The 12,800-nt window shown below is 48.4% G+C and overlaps 1 protein-coding gene across 2 annotated transcripts in view; it reads left to right on the plus strand.

The window, feature by feature from the left end:
• Window positions 1-12,800, plus strand: part of SCAP (SREBF chaperone) — a 108,979-nt gene that overhangs the window by 22,795 nt on the left and 73,384 nt on the right. For both annotated transcript variants that reach the window (XM_019508004.1, XM_019508005.1), the window contains exon 2: window positions 10,598-10,836. In XM_019508004.1, coding sequence (XP_019363549.1) covers window positions 10,715-10,836 — 122 coding nt within the window. In that variant the 5' untranslated portion in view covers window positions 10,598-10,714. The remainder of the gene's footprint in view (window positions 1-10,597; window positions 10,837-12,800) is intronic.

The following is a 12,800-nucleotide window of genomic DNA, read 5'->3' on the forward strand; positions in this document are numbered from 1 at the left end:
TAGGATAGGATTTTGGAACTAAAAAAGGTAGGATGCGGAGGCGCAGCCGGCCACTGAAGAAGAGTTCTCCGAAGCTCCTCGGAAGGAAAGCGCACCAAGCTATTTTGTTGCTGTAGCAATGTCTCAGAAAAAATCAGGAGGTCAGCGAGGGTGCACACAGATAGTTAAATGCATACAAAGCCTCACTCTTGGGGAACTAGGAACCCTGTTCTGGTGCTAATACAGGTCAGGGCAGGTTCACCTGCTACTGTAACTTGGAAGTAAAGGGACCTACCTGCAACTGTTATTGCCGAGTGATGGTTAAATAACCTGGCGGTCTCTAGGGTGCTGATGGCTTTGCAGAGGGTACTAGTGTTACCACTGGCGGGGGAAATGCTGCCACAAAGTTGTGGAACTGAAGTCTGCTCCATGATGGGGTAGATGGGGCTCTTGAACCCTGATCAGCAGCCAGTTTAGGAGTGGAGCCCCAGTAGATGGGTAAATTATCTCCTTTGCTTCTGCAGCTCCTGTGGCCCAGCTGGTTCCAAATGTACTGGCACCTGCCTTTCCTTTAGATCAAACCAGCAAGGCTGAAAGGGGAACTGGTGTGTAGGCAGCTCAGCATCTCCATATATACTACACAGGCTCTTGAAGCTGGAGGGACCTCTCCAGGGTGCTCTTTATCTTTCAAGCAAGGATTACTTTCAGCAAGCTGATGTCTCACTTGGCATAATCCTCTTGTCTCATGAGATGGATGCCTGCTGTTACTACTACTAAATTAGTGTTGCATTAGGAGGGTGAATTCCCTCTAATAGTCCAAGGTCCTGCTTGCCCCCATGGGCTATATCATAACAGCCAGCTTTTGTTGCTCCATATTGGGGGAATGACCTGTCCAGACCCCTCCAATTCCTCCTTTTTTCTGAAATGGCAGGTGGGCAGAGTACATGTATGCAACCAGACCGGCAAAGCTACCAGCGTTCTGCATCTTACCAGAAGCAAGTGTTTCCTTCATGCAAAGTATGGGGGTATGTCAGGAGTGCGGTCTGCTTGTATGTTTGAGATGTCTGTTCAGGTTCCCGGGGGATGCTAATTGTGGCAAAGCTAGAGATCTCCATTAGCGCTGCTGGATGTACTCCTACCTCACCCTTGTATCCAGTATGCTCAGCGCTTTAAAGAGATGCCAGTATAAAGTGAAAAACATTTTAAAGCAGAATCCCTTGCCTTGTTTTCAATAGCAACAAGACTGATGGAAGAAAATAGCTCTTTAAAATGATCAGAAATAACCCTTTAAAATGGGATTTCCTGAACAATGAGCATAGAGTAGGTATTTTACTGTCACACTAGCTCAGTGCTCTGTGTTGGTAAGAACAATTTCAGCAGTATCTCTCTCTCTCTCTCTCTCTCTCTCTCCTTTTTCTGGTGATTACATGAAAATCTTGCACAAAAGAAATCTTACAAAGGCATAAATGGCAAGTCAAAACTATCTAAACCTCCCCAGGTTTTTCTTAACAGCAGGAGTTTGCTTGGAGTCCTTAGAGTAAATTATATTTTAACATGGGTAATGAGATTTCTGCGTACTGGGGCAGTCCTGGGTACCTAGTCCATGCTGTGTTTCACTGGGGAAGTGATGCCTATATGTATATGGTATGGATGTAGTACATTGGTAGAAATGGAGAATACATAATACTGGTGCTAGAGGAAGAAAGCGGTTGCATGTGGAGAAGCAGCTCTCTCTAGCATCTCTTATCTTTCCTATAGGAGGAAATTGTCTGACCAACTGCAGCAATTTCCCATTCTCTCCCAGGTCACTAAGTTTTTGCAAACAGTTGGGAATAGCCTTAAAAATCCCCAGGATAATAAAGGCAGCCAAGACAGAGCCTGCAGGCTTCAAAAATGCCACAGAACAGTGGACCCTGCCTCCTGGCACATTGAGTCGCACTTTGGTGATGTTAGATTAGTCGCAGCTTTTCTCCAGGGTGGTTTAACAGCCACAAGAAACAGCAGACAGTTCCTGTTTGTGTGTGGCTGTTGCAGGCCTCATGCGCTGACATAAAGCATGTGTAAGCAGGGGAGGGCTGTTGTGCGGTGAGAATTATTCCACACAGGGGGTCTGCCAGTGCTGGATGGAATGTCCTAGACTTACTCCGGTGCTGCTGGTTTCAGTTCACGTTCACTTAAGTAATGAAAAGTGCCATGTTGACATCCCTCTTGGCTAAGTCCATTGCCCTAAAGGATGTGCCCAGTTGTCACCCCACACACAGGCTGTCCCAGGCCACCAGCTAGTGAGCTCTACTAGTATTAGCAAAGGGAAGGTGTCATCTGGGGTGGTCACATATCTGTACATTTCATAGGCCTCTGTCTAGCCGCAGCAGGTTATGAATCCTGTTGTTGCTGGTCTAGACTGGAGGATCAATATCCAGTTGCGGTTTTCTTCACTGGTTCAGTTCTATTCAGTCTTCAGGACCTGAACCTGTTCAGCCTTCACAAGAGAAGGCTGAGGGGGGGACCTGGTGACTGTCTATAAACTCATGAGGGGGGACCAGAAGGGTTTGGGAGAGACCTTGTTTCCCCTAGCACCCCCTGGCATAACAAGGAATAGCAGCCATAAGTGGTTGGAGAGGAGGTTTAGGTTAGACATCCGTAAGAACTAATTCACCATCAGGGTGGCTAGGAACCACCTTCCAAGGGAAGTGGTGCTGGCTCCTTCCCTGGGGGTCTTTAAGAAGAGGCTTAATGCCTACCTGGCTGGAGTCATTTGAGCCCAGTGTCTCTCCCGCTCAGGTGCCGGGTCAGACTTGAAGATCTACAAGGTCCCTTCTGACCCGACTTCTATGATTACCTCTCTCCTCTGCCCTGCGCTGGCACAGAGATGCTGTCTCTTCCAGGAGCTGTTTTGACTGCTGCTGACTTGGTATGGGTGTGAGTTGATTGGCTGGAGATGAAAAGCCATCTGTTTCCACGATCATCTTACATGAATGTCATGAGTGTCATTGAATTATTTCACAGTGGCATTAGCTGATCCCACAGCACACGGTAGGTTAGCATACACCTGATCTTGATGGATGATCCTCCACTTGATCTCCCTCCATTATCTAATACTGAAATTGGCCTGTTGATTTTCAAAAAGCTTCATGACAAACTAATCAAACTTCAGGAAGGCTACTGGCATACTGGGCTGCATTGGCAGAAGCATTGCCAGCAGATGGAGGGCAGTGATTTTTTTTTCCCCTCTATTCAGCACTGGGGAGGCCACATCTGGAGTCCTGTGTCTAGTTGTGGGCCCCCTGCTATAGAAAGGATGTGGACACATTGGAGAGTCCAGCGGAGGGCAATGAAAATGGTTGTGGGGCTGGAGGACAGGACTAGTGAGGAGAGGCTGAGGGAACTGGGCTGATTTAGTCTGCAGAAGAGAAGACGGAGGGAGATTGAAGAGCAGCCTTCACCTCCCTGCAGGGGGGCTGCAAAGAGGACAGAGCTGGACTGTTCTGAGTGGGGGCAGATGGCAGGACAAGGAGCAATGGGCTCAAGCTGCAGCAAGGAAAGTTGAGGTTGGATATTAGGAAAAACTTTCTCACAAGGAGGGTGGTGAAGGACTGGGACAGGCTCCCCAGAGCGGTGGTGGACTCTCCATCCTTGGAGGTGTTTCAGACCCAGGTAGACAAAGCCCTGGCTGGGATGATGTAGTTGGGGCTGGTCCTGTTTGGAGCAGGGGGGTTGCACTAGATGTGACCTCCTGGGGTCCCTTCCAACCCTCACTGTCTGTGATTCAGGAAAATGGTTTTGAGTGGAGACTTGACTCGTGTCTGAGTGAGAATTGTGGGTGGGCGGGCAATACAAATGAAGGAGCTATGATGGGCTGGAGAGTGAAGGCAGGCAGAGGGGCTTGTGGAAGGGTTTTGAATGAGGGGACAGTGCTGAGTACCTTGTTCCATGCAAGGAGTAGCAGGGAAGAGATTACAGAGTAGGAGCTCACAGTCTCCTGGAGAAACACATGGGTGTTGAGAATTGCCTCCAGATGATGATGCAACAGATTTCCCAGTTGGGGTGGTGATTCGCTTGAGGAGCGGGCCCTGGGGTGATTGGAGTGTGGGTGTCTACTCTGCCTTCTGCCTGTCCTACATTTTATAGGTGAACAGCAGATAAATGATTTGATTCCACCCTCATTAGATCTGGAGATTATTTTTTCTTGAGGTCCTTTGCTCCCTGAGAAGGTGCTTTTCAGCCCTCTGGAGAGCTTCCTTATTAACATGGGCTTAGGATGCATAATGACAATGCTTTCAACAGCTTTGTCGTTGTCCTGTCAGCAGCCCTTCAACATGAAGGTGATCAGTCTTCCAGTAAATAGCAAAGTCACTGGTGAGTCCATAGATGACCGAGGAGGCCCACTGGGGATCTGCATGTTCGACTGCAGACATGGCAAATATTTCTTGGAGGAAAGAGTAGGCTGTAGTGATGTTGGGTCACAGCTCTGCCTTGGAGGAAGGACTAGCAAATGGCCCCTGCCTTCTTGACCAACCGTTCTTCACTTTCTATCTGTAGGACAAGTCGCTGGGAACACACCATAAATTTGCTTGGCTACCTGCCTCTAATGGCACGTGCTAGGCAGTGATGTTGAGAGACCGGCACTGCTGAGACAAGGCTGTAGCAGAATGGTCCATGAGGATTGAATTCACCCCTGGAAGAAGTCTGGTTTCCAGAGTAAAACATACCAGGTGGGCAGTGAGAAGGAAGGCCCCCCTGTTGTTGCCTGTGTTTTTTGGTTTCTAAAAACCATCTTTGCTCTGCTTCAACTTGTGGCAGGTTGTGTTGTGTTGGTGTGCAGTGCTCCCATCTCTTCTACAGGGCAGGTTGTGCTGGCAATGGAGTTTTAGCTCCAGCTGTTTCTTTGGTGGTGGACTAGATGGCCCTTGACACTGCTGCCAGCCTCCTGGTAGCACCAAAGTGCCCGTAATCTGAGTTCTCTCCTTTCTCTGCTGCAGCAGCAGTACAATATTTATGGGCACTTTATGGGTAGGCTGCAGATTGAACATGATGCTTGGTACAGAATGTGCAGAGATCTTGGCATCTCTAGCATCATATGAAGAAGAACATTGTGCCTGCTCTTCTGAACAGGTGTACCTTTTCCCTTGGGGTCTAGCATTGCTGAGGAAAGGATTTCCTGGATTGAGCATTGCCAGGTGCATTTTGGTGGGGGGGAAGGTGATCAGGTACAGTCGGTGTGGATTCACCAAGGGCAAGTTATGCCTGACCAACTGACTGCCTTCTGTGATGAGATGTCTGGCTCTGTGGATGCAGGGAGACTAGTGCACATGATGTACCCATGCTTATAGGCAGCTATACCTTGACTTAAGCAAGGCCTTTGTTATGGTCTCGCACAACATTCTTGCAGGCAAGCTAAGAAAGTACAGGCTGGATGAGTGGACTGTAAGGTGGGTAGAAAACTGGCTGGATCATTGGGCTCAGAAGGTAGTTATCAATGGCTCAATGTCTGGCACCTGGTATCACATGGAGTGCCCCAGGTGTTGGCCATCGGGCCGGCTTTGTTCAATGCCTTCATCAACAGCCTGGAAGATAGGAAGCAGTGGACCCTCAGCAAGCTTGCAGATGACACCAAGTTGTGGGGAGTAGTAGATGTGCTAGAGGTAGGGTTGGGATTCAGAGAGACCTTGATAAATTGGAGGACTGGACCAAAAGACATATCATGAGGTTCAGCAAGGACAAGTGCGAAGTCTTGCACTTGGGATGGAACAGTCCCATGCACCAGGACAGACTGGGGGTGGACTGACTGGGCAGCAGCTCTGCAGGAAAGGCCCTGGGGGAACGGGACAAGAAGCTGAATAGGAGCCAGCAGTGTGCCCTTGTTGCCAAGAAGGCTAACGGCATCCTGGGATGCATTGGCAGGAGTGTTGCCAGCAGATGGAGGGCAGTGATTCTTCCCCTCTATTCAGCACTGGGGAGGCCACATCTGGAGTCCTGTGTCCAGTTTTGGCCCCCTCACTATAGAAAGGATGTGGACAAGCTGGAGAGAGTCCTGTGGAGGGCAATGAAAATGGTTGGGGAGCTGGGGGACATGACTTGTGAGTAGGGTGACCATCTTCCCCAGTTTAGCCAGGACAGTCCTGTATTTAAGAAGCCAATTCCAGCTGACTGAGGAGAATTATAAGGGTGTCTTGGCAATGCAGGGGTGCAGGGCAGGGAGCCCGAGTGGTGCAACCTGGCTTGCAAGCAGTGGGCAAGCATGGCTGCTTTCTTGTGAGCACAGGGAGTGGGGGGCAGTGTCCCTGATGTCAGGGATGCAAGTCCCAGGTATCCAGGATCTCTTTATGGTCAGCCTTCTTCTGAGGAGAGGCTGAGGGAACTGTGAAGACTGAGGGGGATTGAATAACCGCCTTCACCTCCCTGCAGGGGGGCTGTGAAGACGATGGGACTGGACTGTTCTCAGTAGGGACAGATGACAGGACAAGGAGCAATGGTCCCTTCTAACCCTCTTTCTGTGATTAAGATGTCACAAAGGCCAGCTGTCCCTAAGAGGCAGCAGACAGAAGCCAAAGGAAGGTTGTCGGTGGCAGCAGCTCCTCTTGCTTTGCAGCTTGATTGTCCTGTTTTGCTCTTTTGAACAGATACGCCTGTTTGCGTTCACTTGCCAGAGCAAACCCCGTGTCTTAGTGGGTCAGTGACCTGGTGGCCTTCCTTACCTTGGACTGGAGCGGTCTGTCTTATGGCAAGCCTGCTAGGAGTTCCCATTTTTAAGCACAGTAACTCGTGCAGCACCTGACCTCTTTTGCCTGTGCTTGGTTTCTCTGGGCAGCATTGTAACGACAGCAGAATATCAGTTGGTCTCTGCTCTGGAAAGCAGAGCTCCTGAAACCAGGCTGCTATGCTGCTGAGCTCCTTGCGTCAAGGTGGGCTCAGCTCATGCCCTACAGCTGATGCATCTATTGCCCTGCTTTGGCTTCTGGAAGCCACTCCAAAATGGCACATGTTATATGGGAACCTGCTGCGGACTGCTGTGCAATAGAGTTGATGCAAACAGGCCTGTGTACTTGAGCGGTGTGAATAGGCCTTCTGCCTTTTGCAGGGGGTTTCAGCCAGTGAGCAACTGAGATCACAGGCAGATGTGCCTTCAGCCTTCTTGCCAGGAAGCTTCTTCCCCAGCTTGAGCCTATAGCTTTCAGTGCTGGATTTTTTTTATCACGTTACTTTTAAATTGTTCAGGTTGGTGTTTTGCTGTTCAAAAACTCCATGCTGGTCACTGTTACCAGAGCCTTTTAGCCAAATCACGTCATTTCTTTATGGCTAAAAGCTGTGTTCAGCACTGACCTGTTCACTTGTTTGGGACTTGATGGCACTGACATAATTGAGGCAACTGCTGGTGTGGGGCACGTTCCTGTCCTGTCTGCCTGTTTAAGGTGGGTTGGCAGGCACATTGTGATAATCTCCAGTCTCCCAACCTGTATGGCACGAGAGTCCTAAAACCAAGGGAACGTGGCCCATGGCTTTCAGATGCACACCTAGCAGTACTAATATTGAGTGGCACCCTTGGGAAGGATGAGAATCACTCTGATGGATTAAAAATATATATTTAGATTTTTGGCTTGCAACTCAGCATACCTGGTTGTTGCTTCTGAATTGGCTCACAGTTGATTAAAATGAATTAACAAGGAGGGCTTAACTATGCAGTCCTCATTTGGGCTGTTAAATGGTAAATTAAAGGTGGGGGGGAAATCTTTCAAACTTTTAATGGTCTCTCTTTTCTGGGGTTCAGAATAGCATGCTGAAGACTGGGATGGCTTCACTGCACAGCAGCAAGAGGTTTATCTCGTCTCTGTGTCACAGCATCACTTGACTAGTCCAGTTTCAGTTCTGCACTAAATTCAAGCCAACTTTTTTTTTGAGCACTTTTAAGAGCATCTCCGCAGATGACAAAGCTGTACAATGTGTCTTCTCCTCGAGGTCTGCTGCATGAGCAGAGAAAAGATTTCCCATCTTTTACTCACCTGCTTTATGCAGATTTCTGGCTCAACTGTAAAACATTAAATGGTTCTTTTTAACAAGCATTTACTTAAAAAAAACAGAACCAGAACACCGCCTGCCCGCCCCCCCCCCGGACTTTCAGTGGCATTTCTGAGGCAATTCACAAAGAATAGATGGGTTCTCTGGAAGAATTTCCCTTGGGAGGTGTTAAATAGACCTCGATCTTAGACTGCAAACAGATATCGCCTTTGTGCCTCCATTACCACCTTTATGGGGGGCTTTAAGAGGAGGCTGGACAGATATTTGGCTGGGGTGATACTGGCACCTGTTCCTGCCCAGGGCAGGGGGTCGGACCTGATGATCTCTTTAGGTCCCTTCCGATCCTAAGCACTATGATGCTATGGAAGGGGAAGCAAACGGGTGTCTAGACAATTTGCTGCACCACAAAAGTTGGTCCGCCAAAAGGAGGTGGGTAGTTTCTGCTGCATTATTGCAGCAGGCATTTGTTGGTTTCGTGGTGGGAGAGAATGGGCGTCCTGGAGTTGCCTGAACTCTTCAGCTGCCCCAGGCAGGTGCTTCTGATTCTGCACACCCTGGGAATTCCTGCACAGGTTTGGGCCCTTCAAGCCCTGGCTGCCTGGTTTTCTGACCCCTAAAGAGACATGCCCCCAGGAATCTCCAGGGCATGACTCTGGGAGGAGAAAGCCGAGGTTTCCCATTTGCAGAGCTGCACATGTCTTTGCAAGTAGGATCCCCAACTTTCTGTGCTACAAAGACGTACCCTACGGAGTTTCTGGGCGTGCCTCTCCAAGCTGGGAACGCATTGCCTGCCGTCCCACAGGATCAATGAGCAGGATGGTGGGTGACACGTTTCGTCCAGCGAAGCAGATCAGCCGTGCCAGGACACATCCTGATCCATTTAATTTGGCAGTGGCAGTAAGATTAGGGCTGTCTTTGGTTTGCAGGTGGCTGAGGGCTTCAGCTGGCTCCAGAGGAGTATTTTAACAGCTCCCTAAGGGGTGGAAGCAAGGTGGGAGCTTATAGGCAGAGTAACAAACTTTCTGTTCCGCACGTTTCGAGTTCTTCCACCTGCTTACAAAGAGATTGTGCTGATGAGAACAATCTCCTGCGTTCTCCAAAGTGCACTCTTTAATTTTTCCAATATGAAATTTATAGATAATCTTATCTTTCTGTGAATAGCAGAGAGTGCGTTGAGAGCCAAGAGTCCCTTTTTCCTTAGCCTACTGGTCTGTACTGTGTGCTTTACAGTTGTACGACCCAACCAGTAAGGTTAGTTTAGAAAAACAGGCCTGTCATGGCCCTCAGGAGGTTGCATGTAGTCCAGCCCCCTTGCTCAAGGCAGGACCATCCTTATCTAATCCTTTGTGTTGGTCAGATCTGCTTTTAAAACTTGAGCAACAACCCTCCATGTACAGCTTCTGGGTGTAATGTCCCAAACACAAAAAAGATCATTTAACTTGCTAGGGGGTCAAGGGCACTATCAGCATCCTGCCACTGCAAGGACATGGAATAATTTGTTAAAGTGGTCTCAAGTGATGGTCCTCCAAGACAGAGGACTGTGCCCCTGCTAGAGGGAAGTGAAGGAACAAGACCCTTTCGCCTGGAACTAGCAGGAACGTTGGCACAGCCCAGTTACCATCCTCAGCCTTGGTTGCAGCCAGCACCCAATGTTTCTGAGCAAGTCGGGGGGAACCCCTTTAAAGTTCCAATATTAGATTTTTATTTTATTTTTTTACTGTGCTTTGTAAATTGGTGACTAGCAAATTCAAACTGCCTGGTGCTAGTGGCGTGTTTGCTGTTGTAAAGCAGTAACAAAATATTAGACCATTTCTCTCCTACAGTTCAAATACACTTAACTTGTGCTGCAGTCTCTGTTTAATACCTGGCATGCTTGAACAGGGCTGGCAGATTTAAACAATTGTTTTTTTCCAGAGAAAGAAATTACCCACCTTTGTCTTGTCTGTAAATCCTGTGCCCAATCTCTTCCCTTTGCCACCATGGGGTCTCTCACAATGGGACCTTCAAACGGAGGCTCAGCATGTTTCAGTGCACTTTATCCTAAGATGTTATGGCCAGGAACGATGCCCATCACTTCCCCGTTTTAACTGGTGTCTTGGGCTCCCCGGCCCTTTTTCTCACTAGTAGAGCATGGGTTTGTTGTGCCCTAAAGACTCCTCCCCTCTACCCTTGCGGCACCTCCATTCTCTCTGTTTCACTTGCACTTGGAGATCCTCTGCCTATTTTCCCCACGCCCTCCCAGCTTGCTGCTCCTGTGTCTGAGGCCTCTCAGCTGGCTCCCATCCTCCCCTGTTAATGCTAACACTGGACCAGGCTCTCCAGAGGGGTAGTGGACTCTCCATCCTTGGAGGCTTTGAAGACCCAGGTAGACAAAGCCCTGGCTGGGATGATGTAGTTGGGGCTGGTCCTGCTTGGAGCAGGGGGTTGCGCTAGATGTGACCTCCTGGGGTCCCTTCCAACCCTCACTTTCTATGGTTCATGATTCTACTACTTATCCTGAGCTGCTGGGGAAGGTTTCTTGGTCATCTTCCTCTGGAGGAGATATCCTCTAGAGCAGAGTTGGCTGCGCTGCTTCTCTTACATCCTCTGTCTCCCTTTTTTCCAGCCTCCTGTCCTGAGCACAGTGCTTTTGAAGTGTTGTCCGTGGTAGACTCTACTAACCCCCTCCTGACCCCCCTCCCCGACACGTTCCGGGATGACAGCTAGGTGACGACAGCTGAGGATGACCCTGACTGAAAAGCTGCGCGAGAAGATATCGCGGGCGTTCTACAACCACGGGCTGCTGTGCGCTTCCTACCCCATTCCCATCATCCTCTTCACAGGCCTGTGTATCTTGGCCTGCTGGTAAGTCCTGCACAGTGCTTGTTTTCACAGGTTGTCACTTGGTGATGCGCTGTTGGTTTGTGGAGATCTTTGAGTGTGGAGATGACTATAAGATTTCATCGCTATCCTGGAAGCGTCTGTTCTAACGTGGAAGCTTCTGATGTTTCTTGTTCTTTGGAGGCAAAGATGGAGGCCCTGGATAAAGCGTCTTGATTTCTAAAAACAAGGACCAGCTGATGAACAAACAACTCCAAACCAGAAATGAGAAGCAGGGGAAGAAACTAGCTGGGTATTCCTTTCCACCCCCATGTTTTCAACCTAAATCATTGTCCCTGCAGCTGTTACCTTATCTTTATGCAGCCTTACCCTGCCACAATGATTCTCCAAACTTTTTTGGCTCTCAGACTGCTTCTGAACATGATAATGGTTTGGCTTGACTGTTATCGACGAATAAAAAAGTAACCCTTTGTCTCTCTAACCTCTCCAGTAACCTGAGCTATCAAGTTCTTCATTTTGTTTCTTTCTCTTCCTCCATTTATAGTTCCTTTTTCCTTTCTTCCACTCTTGGTTACCCTCTGGAAGTCTTTCTGCAGACCTCCTGGGGGGGTTGCGTACCCCAGTTTTGAGAAACGCTGCCCTGGTATATCTTGTATCTCCCACAGAGTTAGCTCTTAAAATACCCAGAACACTCATTTAGGAGATTGTTACCCTTTAGATCAGTGGCCAGTTGGCACTGAGGAACCTGTTGTTCTGAACATAATGCCGAACACATTATAGCTTCTGCCAAGAAGGGCTTTGAGCCTAGATCTCTGCCTAAAAATTTGGAAGGTAACTAAAGGATAATCTCTTGTGACCTGCCTCACCTTCTCCAGCTCTCCTTCGAAAAGGAGTCTAGATCACATTTAAAATTCATATTGATACAGAAATTCTCTCTGAGCCGTGGTGTTTTTCTTGTCATGCCATAATTTCTTCCACCATGCATGTAGCTTTAAAAGGAAGCTGTTGTTATTGACATCTGTTTTAAGGAGAAATCTCTGAAACACCTTGTTGCACAGCTACTGAATAGTGTGGAATAAAAGTGCCTTTGTCAGCATTTGGGGATATAAGTGCAGAAATACTGACTCTGGACTTGGAAAGGTCTTATTGGATATGAGGCCAATGATGAATGAAGGTGGATGAGGAGAGGCTGTGAGCAATGGGACTCAGCCTGGAGAAGCGAAGGCTCGGGGAGACCTGGTGGCAGCCTGTAAGCATATCAGGGTCGTGCATCAGGATCTGGGGGAACGTCTGTTCACCAAACCACCCCAAGGGAAGACAAGGTCCAATAGTTCCAAACTCCAGGAAGACCATTTTAGGCTGAACAAGGAAAAACTTCTTTACTGTCTGAGTGTTCAGAGTCTGGAATAGACTCCCCCAGAAATGGTGCAAGCACCTACTCTGGATTCCTTTAAGAAACACTTGGATGCTTATCTTGCTGGGGTGATCTGATGCCAGTTGACTTCCTGCCCCTTGGGCAGGAGATGGACCCCATGATCTCGGGAGGTCCCTTCCAGCCCTAATGTCTACGAAATCTGTCTTTCAAGTCTATTTAGCAACCCATGTTCACCCATCTCGGGAATTCAAGTGCTGTTAGTATTGAATTGTCAAGGTATTAGGAGTGTTTTTTCACTAGAGTTTAGCTGAACCCTTAAAAGGTGCTGCCTTCTTGCTGCTGACTCAGTGAGAACTATTTTGTTTTCCTGACTCTGGACTTAAAAATGTCTCTTTAGCCTGTTTCTTTGACAGGTCTTGCACTGGCACTAGGAGCCAATAATGCCGTACTGGGTCATGCTGGCAGTTAATGTTCTTTAGTTTTGTTTTGGAGAGATTAAATGGTCCTCTGATTTGATTTGGATTTGACTATTCAGTTACCAAATAGGCTGAATCTCCACCAAATTGAATCAGGAACCGAAGCATCGCTCAGCCCTAATACTCATAGAATCCTT

Source organism: Gavialis gangeticus, unplaced genomic scaffold (genome assembly GCF_001723915.1).
Source record: "Gavialis gangeticus isolate Ggan-Ray unplaced genomic scaffold, GavGan_comp1, whole genome shotgun sequence".
NCBI lineage: Eukaryota > Metazoa > Chordata > Crocodylia > Gavialidae > Gavialis > Gavialis gangeticus.